General features: G+C 41.5%; 2 protein-coding genes across 4 annotated transcripts in view; both read right to left on the bottom strand.

Annotated features, from left to right (window-relative positions):
• Positions 1-769, bottom strand: part of hsd17b8 (hydroxysteroid (17-beta) dehydrogenase 8) — a 7,582-nt gene extending 6,813 nt beyond the window's left edge. For both annotated transcript variants that reach the window (XM_087834740.1, XM_087834741.1), the window contains exon 1: positions 703-769. In XM_087834740.1, the coding sequence (XP_087690866.1) occupies positions 703-748 (46 nt within the window). In that variant the 5' untranslated portion in view covers positions 749-769. The remainder of the gene's footprint in view (positions 1-702) is intronic.
• Positions 770-3,935: 3,166 nt separating this feature from the next.
• On the bottom strand, positions 3,936-13,503 carry brd2a (bromodomain containing 2a). Of its 2 annotated transcripts, none has more exons than XM_087834696.1 (12): positions 12,955-13,503; positions 8,525-8,828; positions 8,301-8,438; positions 7,932-8,082; positions 7,643-7,842; positions 7,047-7,523; positions 6,828-6,956; positions 6,514-6,705; positions 6,160-6,419; positions 5,758-6,068; positions 5,537-5,662; positions 3,936-5,388 (listed from the first exon to the last, which is right to left on the bottom strand). In XM_087834696.1, exons 2-12 carry the CDS (start codon positions 8,801-8,803, stop codon positions 5,261-5,263), a joined length of 2,391 nt encoding a protein of 796 aa, XP_087690822.1. In that variant the 5' UTR covers positions 8,804-8,828; positions 12,955-13,503; the 3' UTR covers positions 3,936-5,260. The 2 variants fall into 2 exon arrangements, with proteins under 2 accessions (XP_087690822.1, XP_006794527.2); XM_006794464.3 differs by having other exon boundaries at positions 11,362-13,503.
• Between the last annotated feature and the right edge of the window lie 4,159 nt (positions 13,504-17,662).

The following is a 17,662-nucleotide window of genomic DNA, read 5'->3' on the forward strand; positions in this document are numbered from 1 at the left end:
CATTTAATAGTTTAGGAGCTGCTGATGTGCTGCCTGCCTGGAAATGAACGTTTCTGATGTTTGTGTTTCCTGTTTTAAAATGAAAGGTTGCGATTTACTACAAATGACTTAAACATGAGGAGCAAATGACAGGAAACTAACCTGAGCTACAATAAAAAACATTATCTCCACTAAAACACGATATGAACTCACATTTTCTCCACAGGTGAACTTTATTACGCATCAGATGTTGAGTTGGAGCCTAAATTTTAATCTCTTTATAACCTGCAAGCAGCCTAAACTCTGAATAATTAACTAGTGTGCATTAAAAATAATGTATCGTTATCTTTGGGAATATTTGGTAGAGAAACTGACCGGAAGAAGGAGTGGGCTATATGAACGATCCTTTCCTGTCGTCAGTTTATTCCACGGCAACAATAACCGAGCTGCACAGATGCGTCTAATTATATATGAATCAGCTGCTGCTGAATACTTTGAACAGCTTCACACGATACAAAATAAATCTGCTTAGTCTGAACGTCAGTCTGAAACTTCACAGCTCCTCTGAACTCGCAGAGAAGTTTAATGAAGTGCGAGTTTCCTTCAGCTGCGGAGATAACGGAGAAAACCTCTCCCGGTTTAACGGAGCAAAAACATCTGAGACAAAAAGAAACTGTCGGGTTTATTTCTCTGTGAATGATCCGTAATAAAACATAAACTAACCGGTGACCAGCGTCAACCTTGAGATGAGCCTTGTGGCAGCCGCCATGACAGTTTGCTGTTGTTGTAGTTTCAGGTTTGTCCACCAGGCGGCGATAAAAAACGATGAATTGAGGTAAACAGTGTTTAATGTAATGACCAAAACCCAACATCATCAGTAAAAGAATAAAAGCCAATACAGGCATTTTATTTTGAAATCGATACCGGTGCTGGGCCAAAAAGTGACCGTCTATCAAAAATGTTGTGTATGTTTTTATGTGTAACGTCTTTACCTAAAATGATAGACTGTAGTCAACAGGATTTACACAAAACAAATAAATGCCCTGTTTTTAGGCAACTTGATTGATGATGAATGATTATTGTTTCTACATTATAATCAATCCAAACTTTTGGCCACTTAAATATCTTTACAGAACTGTTGTGTTATATTTGTTGTTCTTTCACTCTTAACAAAGAAATTTCCTTCATAACATGTTTCACGGATTCTAGTCTAACATGTCATTTACAGCTTTTTCGGCGATCACTGAGAAGGGTCTAACACTGCAGCCACCGTGGAGCGCCACAGAAAGCGGAAACACGTCACCACCACAGTAGGCAGAAACACGTGACACGTGACTTGCAAAGCTATAGTGGAAACCGCGCAAGTGGATCGTAAAAGTTGGAACAGCGTCATTCACCGTTAGTAGGAATCAACAAGTCCGCTAACACTGATCATGCGTTACAACATGGAAATATTTAAAACGGTCATTTTTAAACTTGTAATTTTTATCGTGCTCCGTGGCAGAGAAACACAGATATGTTTGTTTCCTGGCTCTGGTTTAAGTAAGAGAGCTGGAGTCTTTAAACAACATTTTGCATTAAAATATGATTTATTGTTGGCATCAGAGATGGAAAGAAACGAAGTAGAAATACTTTGTTACTGTACTTTAGTAGACTTTCGGGGTATCTGTCCTTTACTTCGCTACTTTTTTGTGCCTACTTTCTACTTTTACTTTACCTTACTTTATACTTTTGTTTTTTACGTATGTTTTGGAGCCTGTACTTTCTACTTCCACTTGAGTAAAAACATGAGTCAATACTTTTACTAGAGTATTTTTAAACAGAGGTATCTATACTTTTACTTGAGTAAAGAAAAATGTGTTCTTTTGACACCTATCGGTCACTTTCAAATATATTTGTTTTTTGCTTCTTATTGAACAAATTCCCTTCACTACTTTTCACTGTCTGTAACATCAATGCAAATTGTTCCATTTACTGCATATTGCACTTTATTCATGTCTTTTATTGCGCAGTTAGTTAGTTTAGTTAGCCTTTATTAAATTGTATGTCAATACATATGTCACAAATAAAAGTGTAAAGTATCTTTTTGTAAAGACTTTTCTCCCCAAATCTAATACATGCTAAGTGTAACGTGTTATTTCTGCTGAAACCTAAACTGTTTTTTTTTAGATGCAAAATGTTTTTATCTCATAATTTCAACTTAATCTGTTGTCTAGTATATTTTCTCTGCTCCGTCAATGTGGTCAAAACGCAATTTAATTTTCGCTATTAAAGTCGAAGTCACACGTTTCCGCCTACTGTGGAGCTCCTCACCTTACAGTGGCTAAAGCCAGGTGCTCTTGTGGTTGCCACAATACCGGAAGTATTTACATGTGGCAGGATACCAGTGGTGTAAATACTTATTGTGGCCACTGGAGGGCAGTCAATCTCTGTTATCAGTCTGTTCAATTCAATTTTATTTATACAGCACCAAATCACAACAACAGTCACCTTAAGGCGCTTTATATTGTAACCTAGACCCTACAATCATATGACCCCCTATGAGCAAGCACTTTGGCGACAGTGGGAAGGAAAAACTCCCTTTTAACAGAAAGAAAACCAGGCCAGAACCAGAACCAGGCTCAGGGAGGGGCGTGGCCATCTGCTACTACCGGGTGGGGTGAGAGAAGGAAGACAGGATAAAGACATGCTGTGGAAGAGAGACAGAGATTAATAACAGGTATGATTCAATGCAGAGAGGTCTGTTAACACATAGTGAGTGAGAAAGGTGACTGAAGAAGAAACACTCAATGCATCAGTCTACACCGCAGTGAGAACTCAGTAACGTTTATAGTTTAGAATATAGTTAATTTCCCTTATTTACTGGGTAGATTTATTTAAATATTCTCATTAAATATCTTATGATCAGTAAATCTGACACTGATGTGCTGCAGAAACCTTTAGAGGAACATTTATATATTTACAATCGTCTCCGTCATAATTCTGTTGTCTGTTTTTATTCTTGCACTTTTAAGTGTCTGTAAAAACACCAGTCCAGCTTTTTCCTGAGAAATGAAACAGAAATTTATCAGCAGCGTCAGCGATGTGCTGAAGTCCAGTTCACTGTGTCCTCTTTGCTCTATTTATTTTCCAAGAAGAGATCCTGTTGCCTGGTAACATCTGACTGCTTCATCTGGTTTTCACTTTCATCTTTCAAGCAGCTTTCATGAAAAATGAGCCAAACTAGACTAAGAGCAAAAACTAATTCTGCTGGAACAGAAAAAACACCTTAATTTACATAAAATCCAATTAAAATATCACAAAAATATATTTACATGTTTTTGTCCCAGCTGTCAGCATCTTTACTGAATACATTTAAAGGCTGATAAAAGGTTTAGTTTAATATTATTAAGACTCCCAAGTTAAGAATAGATTTTAAATGTGACACCAAATACTTAAATGATCTTCTGTGTTATTCTGGACTTTTATCTGTTGTCAAAAAAACTCATGTTTGGAAGTTTCAGCTGGTCTGTGGGGTTACACAGTGCAGCAGGAGTGTTTTGGAGTAGTAAATGGATTTTGTCAGCTTGTTCCCTTTTATTTATTATTAGTAATAATTATTAATAATCAATATAAACATGTCAGAGAATCTCAGGATTTTTAATATGCAGGAAAACTGCTTGCAGCAGGATGCAGGCTGCATATGTGAGGATACATGAAGTCAGGCACTGTGAGAACATCATTCAGAGGAACTCGACTTTAATGCTCAGTTCCAGTTGTGTGTTGTTCCCCTCTGTGATGAGAGCGTTTGTGTTTTAAGTCCAGATTAGGGTTAAAAAGTTCTTTCAGCAAAAGAATAAACAAACTGCAGTTAATACTTTAATCTGCGCCTCTCTTTGATCACCAAACTGAAAACTTTGATGTATTTTTTATGTTGTGTTGTTTGAACTCAGGATGTCAATAAAACGTTGCCAAAGTCGGTGAAAAGACGTCTCAGTTTATTTATGTACAGATGTTCAGGTGAAGCGATGGAGTACACAGGCTTCAGGGTTCTGACAAACTTCAGACTGAAAATACTTTAAAAAAAGGAATCAAAGGGAAACAAAAACATGCTCAGAGGCTGTAGGTTATCTACACCTCCACAATCCCGACACGTAACCTGTCCACAAACGTTTGCTTTCAGTATGAAAAGTTTCTCCTTTTTAAAATTCCTCCTAAATAAATAATCCGCTGCAGATTTTAAAGAACAGAAAACACACCTTACCCTAAAAATCACAAACTGATTTAGTAGTACAAACAAAACGAAACAGTGCATCATCACAACAACACGAATCCATCGTCGGCGTCTACTCGATCAAAACAAACTCGCCGTCTCTAACCTGCTGTAACTAAAGTTTTAATCACACAAAGTAAACTCAAATAAAACTGAAACTTTCAGCTGCCGTCGATCTCGAAGGCCGATTGTTTAAAGACAAACTTCTGGATTTAAAACCTCTCTGATCCGATGTTTTTGTGACTGAATTAAAGAAATCAGAGGAACAGATGTTATTGAGCACAGGACGAAACGCCCCCACAATTTATTAGCAGATTGGTCACATTAGAAAAAGCAACACGTTTACAGAGAAAAGGATGAGAAAACAGCCGACACAGAAACATTCATGCCCCTCCAACAGATGTGTGCAGATGTTCGTCAGCTCCTCTGTATCTCATGCGTTCTGAAGGTGCTTCTGTGTGCAGACCCACTTTTTCAACGCCTGCGTCAAAACTATGAAGAACGTCACGACGTCATTCGCACAGAAACACACACACAAACATTTCCCCTCTTTATCCACTCGGAAAAAAAAGAAAGAAACACAAACAAAAACGACTTCGCTCATGCCAGTTTCATTGTTCCCACAATGAGGGAATAAATTAGCTCCATAAAATGCTTCTTTATAAAAGAAATGTATTGAGTACTGTACACCTCGTCTATACAGCATAAAGACAGGGAGCACGGTGAGAAGGGAAAATTATCTCCAGAAATTAGACACATTCTGGCTCTAGCACCCTTATCCCTCCAACGCACGCCTCAATCTTCTTTATGTGCAGGAGATGGAGCGTCCCTCACTCCGCCCGCCGAGGCCGGTTCTTCAGGGAGGAGAGCAGGAACCTCCTTCAGGTCGGAGCTGAGCGCCGGGAACGCTCCATCTCTGCCGGCCTCGCCGGTCCTTCCTGCAGCTCCGTCAGCAGCTTTAAATAAGTTCAGTCCACTCGGGGAGAAAAGAGTCCAGCTGGACATCTTTTCATATGAAGAGTCTGTCTCTCAGCCGGAGTCTGACTCGCTTGTGTCTGAGGACGAGGACGAAGAGGATGATGAAGAAGAGTCAGAGGAGGAGCTACTGGCGCTGAGACGCGACGGCTGGGTGTGGGTGTCGGCTGCAGGCTTCTCGGCTGGAGGAAGAAAACAAACATCAAGATGTGCTCAGAGGAGAACAAGAAAACTACATTATGCTCCATGGCTGTAGTTTTTGGTCATTTTTCAACACCGGGAAGAGTTTAGTGTTAATAAAGTTTCACTCTTCAACCATGGACGACTTACGTTTGGTCTTCGTCGGCTTCTTTCCAGAGTTGAGCTGACCGCTGACGTCCATCAGCCTTCTCTCCAGCTCCATCTGCTTCTCCAGAGCGAGCTCTTCCCGCGACTTTCCAGCACTGTTCTTACTCGCTGCAGACAGAAGACGAGAACATCAATGAGCTGGAGAACTTTAACCAAAGATCAACTAACCCAGTGCTTATTCATGTTTTATGAGGTTCACTAACTGTAAGGCTTTCGGGGTTTCTTCCTCAGACACGTCATGACGTATCGCTCCAGCTCCCGCAGCGTCGACGGCTTCAGCGTCTCGAAGTCTATCTCGATCTCCTCGGGGTTCGTGTCTCGGAGCGACGGCTCACGGGACTGGATGATGTAAACGACGCGGCCGAGCTTTTCGCCGGGCAGCTTGTTGATGTCCAGGCTGAGCTGGCGCTTCTCGTCGTACGACATAGGCGCCGTCTCCTCCTCTTCGTCTGAGTCAAAATGGCTCACGAGGGGATCGTGGGCCACCTGCGGGATGACGCTGGCCTTTTTGGATCTGTTGGAGGAAAGCAGGGAGTGTTAAACAAAATAAAAAATGTGCACAATGCAGTCAACTCATAAACTGTCCAGTAGGTGGCAGCACTCACTTGCTCTTGTTGTTTTTCTTGCTCGGTGCCTTCTTCATCGGCATCACGGGGCAGGGCACGCTCTTGCTCTTAGATTTTGGAGTTTTGGTCATTTTCGGGGTCTTGGGCGGCCTGACAGGCGTCACTTCCTCCTCTATCCTCCGGTGCTTCTCTTTCTCAACCTTTTTCTTCTTCTTTTTGTCCTTCTTGTCTTTCTTCTTCTTGGGTTTGGCGATGGGGCCCTGGGAGAGTGCGGTGAGCTGCTCATGAACAGCTTTTAGCTGAAAGATCAAAAAAATAAAAAGATAAAATGACATCAGTGCTGCGAACAACCTGTGTGTGAACATGTGTTTACAGACATGCTGCGGTACACACCTGCTCCTGCAGCTCTGCCAGACGGTTCGCCCTCTCCTCCTCAGAGTCGGAGCTTGGGCTGCTGTCGCTTTCCTCACTCTCGCTGCTGAGCTCGCTCTCAGAGGAGGATGAAGAGGATGAGGAAGAGGAGGAAGAGCTAGGCGGTGCTGGAGGCTCATCTGGCATTTTAGCAATACAGAACTCAAAAACATCCTGGAGAGAGAAAATGGTTTGGTTTTAAAAAATGCAACTGAAAACGAGAAGTAGAAGTTTAAAATTGCGAGAATTTAAAAGTTCTAACTAATTTTTTTAATCATTGAAATAAAGAAAATCACCTGGAGTTTTCTGGCCATGGCCACCACATCGTGGTCAGGAGGGTTGTACTTGTAGCAGTTGGAGAACATCAGTCTAACATCAGCGGAGAACTGGTGCGACTCACGGTACTCTCTGCCGTCCATCTTTCGCTAAAACAACAAAAGAAAAGATTTTAGATAAACAGTCTCTGAACTTCAGTTTCAGAGGTGATAAATTCAGTCTGTGGAATGAACGCGTACCTTGATGGTGCTGAGGTCCATGGGCTGTTTAATGATGTCGTGGTAGTCGTGAAGACCGAGCGACGAGGCATCGACGGGCTTGTAAAACGGCCAGGCGTACGCGGCGTGCTTCTTCGACAGCAGCTCCTTCAGGACGCCGCTGCAGTAACGCATCTGAGGGCTCAGCTTGCTGCGGCGCACCGGCGGCGGCAGGATAGAATCTGGCAAGTCCTTCTTAGGAGGTTTGATGGGTCGTCCGCTCACTCCCCTCCTGTTCCCTCCCGCTCCTTTGGTGCCCACAACCACTGCTGGTCGGCCCATATTCATGTTGATATTCATTCCCATCCCCATGCCGCTGTTGTGGTCCACCCTCAGAGAGGTCAGGGTTAGCGGTGAGTTGTGCCCCAGCCCCATGCCACTAACGCCCATCGTGCTCATTATAGGCATGGGTACGGTGGTCGGAGTGGTTGTGTCCGCTTTCCGCTTCACACCTTTTTTCTGTAGATGAGAAAAGAAGAACAGAGGAAGTCAGAGGAATCCCGTTTCATGAATAGTCTCCATGAATTTCAGAACACATTCCAAAAATATAAATACAAGAAGTCAAGCGTTACAGTTACCTTAGCCGTGGGCTGGGTGGGCAGGAGACCTGTGATGGTGGGCATGGTCTGCTCAGTCTGAAAGGTGTGGGGCATGCTCTTGGACAAAATGGTTTGTGGTGGGGTGGAGAGGATTGAGTCGGGCGTTTCTGGAGTGGGAGGCGAGTATGCTGACTGAGAGACAGCTGGGACTTGATGAGCTGTTGTCACGCCTCCAGAGACTGAAAGAGTGAAAGAGGAGAATCAGGCTGTGAAGTGTCTGATCTTGTCCTGAGTGTACTACAGCTGCTGGCCTGACGCATCTGCTCACCTGCATTGTTTTTCCCTTTTTTGCCATTTTTTACTGACTTGCTGCGTGGAGGTGGGGGAGGCAGCTCCAACTCTTCCTGAGGCATCTGAGCCACCTTCTGCAGGAACGCCTTTTCCAGAGACTGCGCCATCAGCACAATGTCATCTGTCGGCTGCAGAGAAGGAAATTCACACAAAATGGTTTTAAAACAATGATATTAACACACTCTATACATAATACATTCATTAACTATAGTTAATAACTATAGGCAACATCTAAAGACATAATTATATATAGATACATAATATACAAGGGTAGCATTGCTCTAAATATTTTATACTATATATTTTTACAGAAAATTTTTGGTTATATTGACCAGGGCAGATTTACCTTGTTATAAATGTAGCAGTTGGTAAACATGGTGTTGAAGTCCTGCATGCACTCACTGGCACTGCGGTAGTAGTTATTTTCTAATCTCTTCTTAATTGTGCCCATGTCCATTGGATTTTTTATGATCTTGTGATAGTCCTGGAGGAAGAGAGGCATTTTCAGGGTAGGAAACATTCAAACTTCACTTTTTAAACAAGAACTGAAACCTGAAACTATACACTCACCGGCAGGTTGAGCTTGACAGCATCCACGGGTTCGTGGAAAGGCCAGGCAAAGTGGTGCCTCCACAAAGATTTGAGCAGGACTTTCTGCAGGAACTGCAGTTGGTTGGTCATCCTCCCCTGGCGGTTGGGGTCCTTCACCGGGGGCTGTGGGGGCCCGGAAGGGGCCATCTGGCTGTGGGGGGGCATTCCAGGACTCTCAAAGCCCTCGTAGAGCAGTGAAGGTTTTCGGATGCGTTTTCCAGCTGTGCCACAGTTCTGATCCATCATTATTCCCAACATACCGGCATCAGGCCCAACATGGGAGCTGCAGAGAGCACAGTTACAAAGGAACTGAGTATTTTGGTTTGAGCTGTGATGATGAAATTCTATTAAGGTTTTCTTCTCATTATACAAAGGTTACAATGAATATTCTGTGCTGTATATCCTGGGATTACCATGTATGCTAATCAACTTTCATAATAAATAAGTGTTCCGTTGTTGACGTATGCTTCCTGTTATTGTGTCAAATTTGATACAAAGTCAAAAATGATACTACACGTTTGTTAGCAAGCACCCATCTGCCTGACCCTGAGCGCTCACACTGGGTGAACTGGTCCAAGCACTTCCTCTTCTACACGTCTCACCCAGACTTAAACCCCACACCCATTTCCATGCTTAAAAAAAACAAAAAACAAACAACTTAAATTGTGGGAGAAGTTTAAGCTGCCCTGTTGCTGTAATGACTGGAATAGTGTAGAAAATTTACACACAAATTCTAATTCCTAACCTTGTCTACCACAAGCCACCCATTAGTCATTAACACAGGATTGTGATTATATATAAACAGAGCTTAGGGTACACATTAACTTGTCACAGTATTATTAACACTAAGCCACTCCTACTTCTTGTTGCTCTGTGTTTGACAGGTGCAAGACACCGACTGTCTAAACTCGTTCTCTGCAACCATGACTGTACCTATGAGCGCCTGGTGACTTCAGAGTAACAGAGTAACTTCAGGAGAAAACAGTTATACAAAAGTCACATTACAAATACGTAACGCGACACTTTGCACCAGCGAAGGAAGACCATCTCTGTTGAACTCTGGTGTTGACCTGACTTACCATTGTGCCTCCATGTGCACCTTTAATAACACTAAGGTGTAAAGAAAGCATATCCTTATCCCTCCAACGCACGCCTCAATCTTCTTTATGTGCAGGAGAGCCAAACAGCATAGTTACGGGTACTGGATATAAAGTAACAGTAGTTGTTTTTTTATGTCATTAACTGTGCAGTATTTTCAGAGTCTGGTTGCTTGGATGGGGACTGTTGATGGCATTAGCATCAAATCTACAGTGACACTAATGCTAGTATTTTTACGAAAGAAAAATGTAAAAACCATCAATTCTGTTTATTCAGTTGTCCCCTCTTTCAGTGCTGCAAGGTATTGACTCACCATGACCCACCATCTGAACCACACGACTTACAAGACTAACCAAGGCAAGAGGGGGTATTTAAGGTCATCCGCCTGAAAACTGGTATCTACCAAAAGCCTGAAACAGCTGGTGTTGTATTATTGGATACTGCACCATTACCATTAAGTCAAAACAGAAAATGTTTTTTTTAAGTTCCACATTTAAGCAAACAGTGCAAGTAATATAACCCATGGGGTTAGTAGCTTAAGTCTCCTATGCATAGCCTAAGGGTATGTTTGCACTGATCCACCCTACACACAAAATGTAAGAATTAGCAACACGATACAACAAAATTAGTGCAAAGCTATTGTAAAGCAGTCATTTTAAATGATACAACTGTTGGAAACACATTTGACAGTTAGTGTACTTTATTATTAAAAAGGGAAATAATCATGTACAAAATATTAACAGCACTACACAAAAAACATGTTGGCCCAAAAAATATTTAACAAATTAGGAGACAAAAAAATAGATTCTCCATTATAAAGTATTAAAATTTTATAATATTTAGAGACATCGTTTTTTGGCATTATCGGATTAACTCAAAATGATAGCAGCTGCTAACTACTGGGGCTAGTGTGCGCTGTAACCAGGCAACCAAGGGAAACACCCAACATACATACCTAATAAACCCTACATTAAAAATAACATTTACCAGAGACATTGACAGGCTCTCTGTATGTGGGGTAATACTACTTTAATAATACATAAATAACCGGTAGTGGTGCTACTGATAACGGAGCGTTAGCCGTTATGCTACAATGGAGAGTCGTTGCACCGGCGATCACAACAACCCCATGACCGCCACATGGCTACAACAACAAACCGGCGAAACACGCAGTGACTCTGCCGTGGCTGTGCTCCCGACTCCCCTACGTATATACTTGCACAACGATCAAGCTTAACTATTGTTTTGTGCTGCAAAAATGCCACATTTATACATTAGATAAAGCCTTCTTAAAAGATGCCAAGTCAGCATTGTCAATTGTCACTGTCAATAAACGCAGACATACAGCACCAAACGTGATACTTACGCGTCTCATGAGCAAACCTTTGGGCTCAGGCTAGAGCTAGTAATGCTAACTGCTAGACAGTGGGAGAGAGCGGCCAACGGCAGCCGAAAATGGCGCCGACACAGCGCTCAACAGTCGCAGTTTGTTATGTTAAAAAGCCCAAAACAACCTTACTTCTTCCACATGAAAGTCACTTCTAATGCCTGTAACGACGCGATAAAGTCCTTCCTGTAGCATACTCAGCGTCCACCTCTCTTCAACTGGCATTACAGCAAACAGGGTGCCCGTTCCGTTATATTTAAAATAAATAACCATAAATGTTCACAATATTCCGACTGATGGAAAGCTGAGAGTCAGTTATACCGGTAGATACCTGTCAATGGGCGGGTTAACAGCCATTTCCATCGGGATGGATCCGGATTCTGTTTTTAGCTACACTCAAACCAGGATCCGTCTCCAGTCGTCAGATCTCTCCGTTCCCCGCCACGGAGCTCTCTTTCAAATCTGCTTCGCTGAAATGGCGACTATGCGACTACACCCGGCTTTTTATAGACCCGTCGCAAAACCCATTGGACACACTACCACAAAACGTCCCCGCCCCTTGAATTTCTACTGGCTGTTCACGACGTCAGTTAAAATGACCACACCCCTGGATACTGAAACTCCCCAACCTGCAATTCAGGTCAGCCTATTCGCAAGATTTTCCTGTCCGTCAAATAAGTTGCACAACACTATTGGTCCACCCTTCTACAGCCTTTAAGATATACTGTATGCAACTGGCTCCGCCATATTATCCCCCACAGAAAGCGAGGGCAAGGAAACCAGCCTGCTCCATATCATATTACATTACGTCAACGTGTTGAGAGCGACGACGGGTATTGGTCAAAGCTGCTGTAACGCGGGCTTTCAGGGTAAATACCGTGAAGCCTATTGGTTGTTGCATCCAGTCACGCGTACCCTCGAAGAGCCAAGGGCTTCTTCCCACGAGCGTTGTACTAAACAGTACATCCGCATTTTTATCTAAGGGAAACGAAGCACAGCCGCCATCTTTAAGCACGTTGAGAGACAGTAATATGGTCAAATAAATATCAACTCAAAACACACAATGTCAAGAAAAACCTGTAAAACGCTGTATATTCGATTTACACGCGCAAACGGTGTAAGATCCCCAACACTTGGTGAAGAAAGCACCACAATTTTAACAGTCAGACCAGCCAAGCCTGTAAAACGAGGCCTCCACGACCCAGTTACACGCTGTGAAAGGGCGCAGATCAGGCCTTACAGTTAATTTAACTAAACGATGTTTGTGCTGAAACCATCATTTACATCTTTCATCAGCAGTAAAAACAACCTTCAATAACACGAACACCTATAAGGTCACAGAAACCAACGCCTGAATGACACAGCAGTTTTCATTAACAACCTCATCCAAAGCCTGATTAAATCAAGCTCCAACCGAAATATTTACACAACTACGTTAACCAATACAGTCTAAGGGAATAATTAAATTAAAGATTGAATTATTGTTTTAAAGATTAAACTATAACACCACACCTTTGTGGTTCAACCAAACAATAAAAGACCAAATAACATCAAGATAATTGTACAAAAATCGTACTTAATAAACCTATATAAGCGGCTTCTTTTTTAAAAAAAAAAACGACCTAAACTCATTGAAACGACGACACACAAAAGGTTACCTAACCACTGCACCCATCCCCCACACCAAGGTTACAAATTCCCTGCAATGTCACTGAAATACACGATACAGTACTGGCACATATTAATACAGCTTCAAATATTTCTAACGTTTTCATAACATTGTGCTGTAAAAACAAACATTAAACTAAACATTTTTAAAAATATATATAAAAAATATAAAATGAATGTTGAGTATAAGTCAATAAAGTCTGGAATGTAAAGTGAGTAAGAAATTCCAATGATAAATCCCAAAATAATGCGAAACCTTTCTTCAAATTATCTTCTTGTCTTCCACCTCGATACTTTTTAACCAACACATTTCCCTCAAACATGTCCGCCTTCTTCCCCCATTCCCTGCGCAGGGTGGGGGAGGGGAGTCATGTGACGACTCGTGCCCGTTCATCAAATCTGGACACGTGGCATTCTGCAAACACCGCGATAAAAATGTGTTCAACGCGAGCCCGTGCTCATAAAAACACCGTGTCCATATCCAGAGAGACGCGCAGATTATTCGCCACAAATAGGCGAATAAAGTTGTCGAAATATCCGAACAAAGGACATACTTTCCGTAGGATTTGGCTCATTCTGATTGGCCAGGCGTGACCACGTGACTAAAAAACGATTGCAGTTTTATTGATTGCGCTGTTTGCCGAACTCTTGCACCTGTAATCCGTTTATGATCGCCATAATAATCCACATCTCATTTGTCGGAGTTTGTCAAAGAAAAATACTGACATCTGTTTTTTTCTTCTGATCGTGATTGCTGTCGATCTGCGTCTGCGTTGCACCATGAAACAATGCGCATGCGCTTATCCCACGTAGCCGCCTTGCCAACAATGCCCCCAGTGTGCAAGAGCGACGCTGATCCAGGAGCAGTTTTACCCATAAAATACGTTCTTGTGTTCTGCACTGAGTATTCCCTGGAAGGAGGTGGGATTCAGCTGGAAGTGATGAGTGTTATTTTACAGATTAAAGCAGGAAATTGGGATAAACAGGGGATTTTATATAAATGGTTTTATAACAACAATTTAACTTGTTCACCCTGTCCTATCTAGTATGTATGTCTCTTTAGACGCATATCCATCATCTCCGCTTTTGTCTCTATTTTTTAATGTAATTTTGAAAAATGTTTTTGGTATTTCTCTAGTCTTGTTATTTTTCAGGTATTATGTGCCTGTGGAGTGTTATGTACACCTTGTGTGTATATGTATTTCAAATAAGACTTGAAAATGGACAATAAGCTTCACTGAAGTAGTCCCTGATGAGTCGAGACTCATTAAAGTGGACGTTAAAGTGGAGTTATCATTTCACTGCTGGTTTCCAATGAGATTATCAGACACGTAACTGTGTTATCAAAAATAATAAAAGCATCCCAGATTTCATTTAGCAGGTAATTCATTTAGACAGCAGTTATTTAAAACCATGTTCTCCCAGGCACACTCAGGGAACAGCCGGTGATCTGTTGGATGTTAGATAAAAACTCAATTTGCACAATAAGGGTGTGATTATTGTGCAACCGGCCTGAAAATGTTGCACAGTGGATGGAAACTGAACTGCACATCCTGTATGTGATCATATCTTTGTATCGACGGACTGTTTATTGTTAAACAATTATTTTTACTGGTGAGCTTATAGAGGCAATATTGATAATGACAACAAATATGCACATTTCATAATTTTGTTTACATAATTCTTCTTTATCAGTCTTGTAACTTTTGTGAATCACATTTTAAAAGTAAACATTTGCATTCACCAGTGCAAGCTGAAATTTGATAGGTGGTGTACATGTACTGCAGTATTTGCTGATAAGTATCTCATAGAATATACAGATACTCTATTTATAGTACAGTTACTGACTTTGTCTTTCTTGGTTTTCACTATAAAGAATATAATTTTGACTGAGACACATGTTGTTGTTGATGTCATAAGTTTAATAGTCAGTGGAGCTTTTTAATCCTCTGTCCACTGCTAAACATTTATACATATTTGCAACTTTATCTTAAAAAGTTTTACTTTTAATTTTAAACATCCGAAGTGAAATTTCTACCTGGTAACATCTAATTTATATCTGAAATAAAAATTATAAAAGAAAACCATTTGAAGGATTTTATTTAAGAATGAAAAAGTGAAACTGTATTTAGTGAAAGTGAAAGCCTCATGAACGACTCGTGAGTCATTTTTGTTCATGGACAAATAACATGGATGTGTAAGTATAACCACTGTGGATGTGGAAATAATGTCCCTGTGGATATGTGAAATGTTTTTTTAACTAAAAAGAACTGAATTACCAAATAATCAACAATCCACAGGCCTGTACACTTAAACTAGGTGTACTTCTAGATATCATAGCATTAGATTTAAGCAGAGTGTACGTTTAAAGTTGGAGATATCTTGAAATAATCTCCCAAATGTAATGCATAAGACTAATGCTCAGGCTCATATAATGATAACCTGAAGAAATACTGTGAAGTATATCCAGAATTACATAACATATGGAATCAGCGATGGTAAAGAGTAGGTCGGTTACATTAATGCCTTTATGTTTGTTTCTTGCCGGGGAAGAAGGATCAGCCTTCAAGAAACAGTAATGTAGGCAGAGGAAGAGGAGGGAGGATTACGTCAGAATCAGCCTCCTCTGACTCATCAGCCCTGCTCTCTCCCTGACAAACACACACTCCCCCCTCTGTCTCTCGCTCTCTGTATCCATGTTTGACTGCGTAATCTTGTCACATGAGAGCAATCAGTCCAGAAACAGTTGCCAGGGAAGCCTTTTCCTTCCTTACAAAAAGACAGACTCGGGGATCTTAGATGTTGTTAACTTGATTGCACTACAATAAACGCTTTCTGGGTGCCTGGGTTTTGTCCTCGTGTGCAGCTCTCTGCTTCAGTCCATTCACTCATTATGGCTGACGAGCCTTCCCTAGCAACAACAGTTCCTTTTACTGCTGATGTGAGGAGCTGTGTTCGGATACAGAAGCTCACTGTGCAGTTCAGGTTCCCGTTCAGCAGCGTTTCTGTGCTGATATTGCTTAAACATCCTTCTCCCTGCAAACGCTCATGTCACCCACATGCTAACTCATGCTTACTATGTCAACAGCCGGGCTCACATGTGCAGAATCACATGATTTGCTGATTTTCCATTCGCTGCTTTTTTCATTTGCATCCCAATGTGCCACTGTTTGCTTTGCAAAGCTGAACACATTTGCACTGTTTCCATTGGGCTGATTGTGTTATTGATGCACATGCCTCTATTATTTCATTTTTCACTTTGCTAACATGCACTCACAGAAACTGTCATGGTGCTGGGTTCCTCTGTTCTAGTTATTCTGATTTTGGTGTTCTGTGTCCTCCCCTTGTGCCCTGTTCGTGTTCTGGATTTCCTGTTTTATTTTGAAGGTCTGTGTCTGTTGTCATTGTGTTCAGCTTGTATCCTCCAGTCGTCTTTGTGTATTAGGATCAGCTATTCTTCCCTCCTGCGTGTGATTACCTGATTTCCTTGTGTGTGTATATATAGTGGGTGTCGGTCTGTGCTTGTTGTCGGCTTGTCTGCGTTCCAAGGTGTTTCGTTCCTCTCTCTGCCCCCACACCCTGTTTCTTATGTTCTCAGGTTTGTTATTTAGTTTTCCCAGTTTAGGTTTCTTTAATCATTTGTCATTTCTCACTGCCAGTTCCGTCACCCTATTACTTATAAATAAACGTCACTTGCATTATCAGTCAACTGCCTGCATTTTGGGTCCTTTTCCCTCCAACACCACACGGCTCGCCGTGACAGAAACACAGAACCTGGGGTTCAGCAGAAGTCTGTTTCTGTCCCTACAGGTACCGTCTACACAAATGTGGGCTTAATGCACCTCAAGACAACAATGCGTCTTTTCAAGGACCACAAAGGTGTATGTAGGTTTCCATATTAGCACCATTTTAAGGTGTGGAGATATTGAGGTAAAAGATACATTAATATACAGCATATTATATTTTGCAGTTTTTAGGTTTTCAGGGTTTTTTTTTTAATGTTTTTAAGTTACAGGACAAACTTTAAATACATTCTGTCAGTCTTGTATGTCAGTGTTGGGTTAGCAAAGAGGGATGCAGGCTGTTTGCCTTTGTTCTTCTTGTTCCTGCTGGGTTTTTTCCAGGTGCTCCAGATAAGCTTCATATAACACATTTTAGGTTAACTGGTCTTATAAACTGGAAATAGTTTCAGATGTGAGGAAGATAAAACTCTCAGTTGTTTCTAAGACTAGAAAAGTGTTGTAAATGCTTCACTTTCAGTGTGAGTGTATAAATGAATGAAAATATCTGAAATGAATGGGTACTGATGCATGCAGCTGTAAATGGTAAATGGCCTGCATTTGTATAGCGCTTTTCTAGTCCCTAAGGACCCCAAAGCGCTTCACACTACATTCAGTCATTCACACACACATTCACACACAGCTGTGAAGATTTTTGCACTGCTGCATTAGGTACAAAATCCCCACCAGAGGTTCAAAACGGTCTCAGTGTTAGAAGATACAAATCAGGAGGATACAAACGAGTGCAATCCTGTCGAGGCTGCAACAGGAGGATACTAGGATAATGATCACAGCCCTAAAGGTGTAATATGAATATTGATTCTTCTCTCTCACACACTCACACTCACACACACACACTCACACTCACACACACACACACACACACACACACATACGTGTTTTCGTGATATATCAGCACGTATGACAAAAATGTGACAAATGGGAACGTGCCTTTCTGAAGGTCCTAGAGGCATGGGAATCACAAAAGGTTTGACCCATGCTTCCAGGAACACGCCCATCTGTTGAGATTTTGGCTAGGGCTAAATTTTGGTCAAACCTGAATTTACTGCTACTTGTGAGGACACTGTCAGGTTTATGTGACTTATGAGTACCATAAGGTCACACACTGATATTTCATGTTTAGGTGAATTGTGAAGCCCATGGAAACACATAATTTTCAAGTAT

This window comes from Neolamprologus brichardi, chromosome 22, assembly GCF_056152115.1.
Source record: "Neolamprologus brichardi isolate AB-2024 chromosome 22, ASM5615211v1, whole genome shotgun sequence".
Taxonomy (NCBI): Eukaryota; Metazoa; Chordata; class Actinopteri; order Cichliformes; family Cichlidae; genus Neolamprologus; species Neolamprologus brichardi.

What these genes read in the sequence shown, in the direction of transcription:
- brd2a (XM_006794464.3), bottom strand. Translation starts at nt 11,393, where the DNA reads ATGGAAATGGCTGTTAACCCGCCCATTGACAG. An exon ending in TGGACCTCAGCACCATCAAG is followed by an intron (nt 6,957 to 7,046) that starts GTACGCGTTCAT and finishes TTGTTGTTTTAG; the next exon opens with CGAAAGATGGACGGCAGAGA. An exon ending in AAGAAAAACAACAAGAGCAA is followed by an intron (nt 6,069 to 6,159) that starts GTGAGTGCTGCC and finishes TTCCTCCAACAG; the next exon opens with ATCCAAAAAGGCCAGCGTCA.